General features: G+C 42.6%; 1 protein-coding gene across 1 annotated transcript; it reads left to right on the top strand.

The window, feature by feature from the left end:
- The first annotated feature begins 713 nt into the window (after positions 1–713).
- LOC107817290 (uncharacterized) lies at positions 714–1,112 on the top strand. The gene has a single exon (XM_016643091.2). It carries the CDS (start codon positions 714–716, stop codon positions 1,110–1,112), a length of 399 nt encoding a protein of 132 aa, XP_016498577.2.
- The last annotated feature ends 381 nt before the right edge of the window (positions 1,113–1,493 follow it).

The raw sequence follows: 1,493 nt of genomic DNA, 5'->3' as shown, positions 1-1,493 counted from the left end.
TGGGTAGTTACGAGGTAAAGAAGTAAGATCTCTTGCCATACCATCAATATGCTTCTGGTTTACTTGGAAGATTCAACCAAGTGTTCTTAAACCACGTCCCAAGAGAAGAAAATTGCATGGCTAATGCTTTGGAAAACTTGGCCACGACGATGGAACTTGGAGAGAATGAGACAACAAAGGTATATGTTTGTCATCGATGGGTCATTCCGATACTTCTTGATCTTCAAATCAACGAAAGACATCATACGTCCATTCGGGTGATTGAAGAAGAAGATTGGAGGCAACCACTGATAGAGTACCTTGAACATGGAAAGTTATCCAAGGATCCGTGACAAAGAACAGACATCAAGCGAAGGGCACCACGATTCATCTTCTATAAGGGGACATTATTTCGTCGCTCATTTGAAGGACTATTCTTGCGATGTCTTGACAAAGAAAAAGCCCTCCAAGCGATGGAAGAATCACATTATGGCTCATGTGGAGCACACCAATCTAGTCCTAAGCTCCATTTTTGCATCAAGAGGATGGGCTACTACTGGCCGACAATGGTGAAGGATTGCATGGAGCATGCCAAAAGATGTCAAGTGTGTCAAGTCCATGCCAAATATATCCACCAACCTCTGGAGCTTCTTCATCCAAATGTATCTTAATGGACTTTTGATGCATGGGGACTTGACGTTGTTGGACCGCTTCCAAAGTCATCAAAGGGACAGATGTACATATTGGCTGGCACAGACTACTTCTCTAGATGGGCTGAATCTGCTCCACTCAAGGAAGTAAAAAAGGAAACTGTTGCCAATTTTATCAAGTCGAATATAAATTTTAGGTATAGCATACCAAGATACATAATCACTGATAATGGAATGCCATTTGACAACAAGTTCGTAAGGAGTCTGTGCGAGAAGTTCGGTTTCAAGCAACATAAGTCTTCAATGTATAATGCACCTGCCAACGGCCTTGCTAAAGCTTTTAATAAGACGCTTGGTAACCTTTTGAAGAAAGTTGTTGCAAAGAACATGAGAGACTGGCATGAGAAAAGGCTTTGTGGGCATACCGGACAACCTTCAGAACTGCTACACAATCAACTCCTTACTCTTTGGTGTATGGCGTAGAAGAAGTCCTTCCACTAGAGCAACAAATTCCATCACTGCGAATCGCAATCCAAGAAGGAATCACATCTGAAGAGAGTGCTCAACTTCACCTTGCAGAGTTAGAGGCTTTGGATGAGAAAAGATTGAAAGCGCAACAAAAATTAAAGTGCTATCAAGCTCGACTAGCTAGAGCCTTCAACAAGAAAGTGCGGCCACGATCATTCCAAGTGGGAGACTTAGTCCTAGCTGTTTGACGACCCATAATCCTCAACAAACGCATAGGTGACAAGTTTAGCTCAAAATGGGATGGGCCATATATTATGAAGGAATCCTATTCAAGTGGCGCATACAAAATCATCGATAAGGATGGTTTCAGCTTGTCACGCCCCAAAACCGAGGAAC

The sequence above is a fragment of the Nicotiana tabacum genome, chromosome 9, assembly GCF_000715075.1.
Source record: "Nicotiana tabacum cultivar K326 chromosome 9, ASM71507v2, whole genome shotgun sequence".
In the NCBI taxonomy this organism is placed as follows: Eukaryota; Viridiplantae; Streptophyta; class Magnoliopsida; order Solanales; family Solanaceae; genus Nicotiana; species Nicotiana tabacum.
This window is presented reverse-complemented; position numbering and strand designations above follow the sequence as displayed.

What these genes read in the sequence shown, in the direction of transcription:
- LOC107817290 (XM_016643091.2), top strand. Translation starts at nt 714, where the DNA reads ATGTACATATTGGCTGGCACAGACTACTTCTCTAGATGGGCTGAATCT.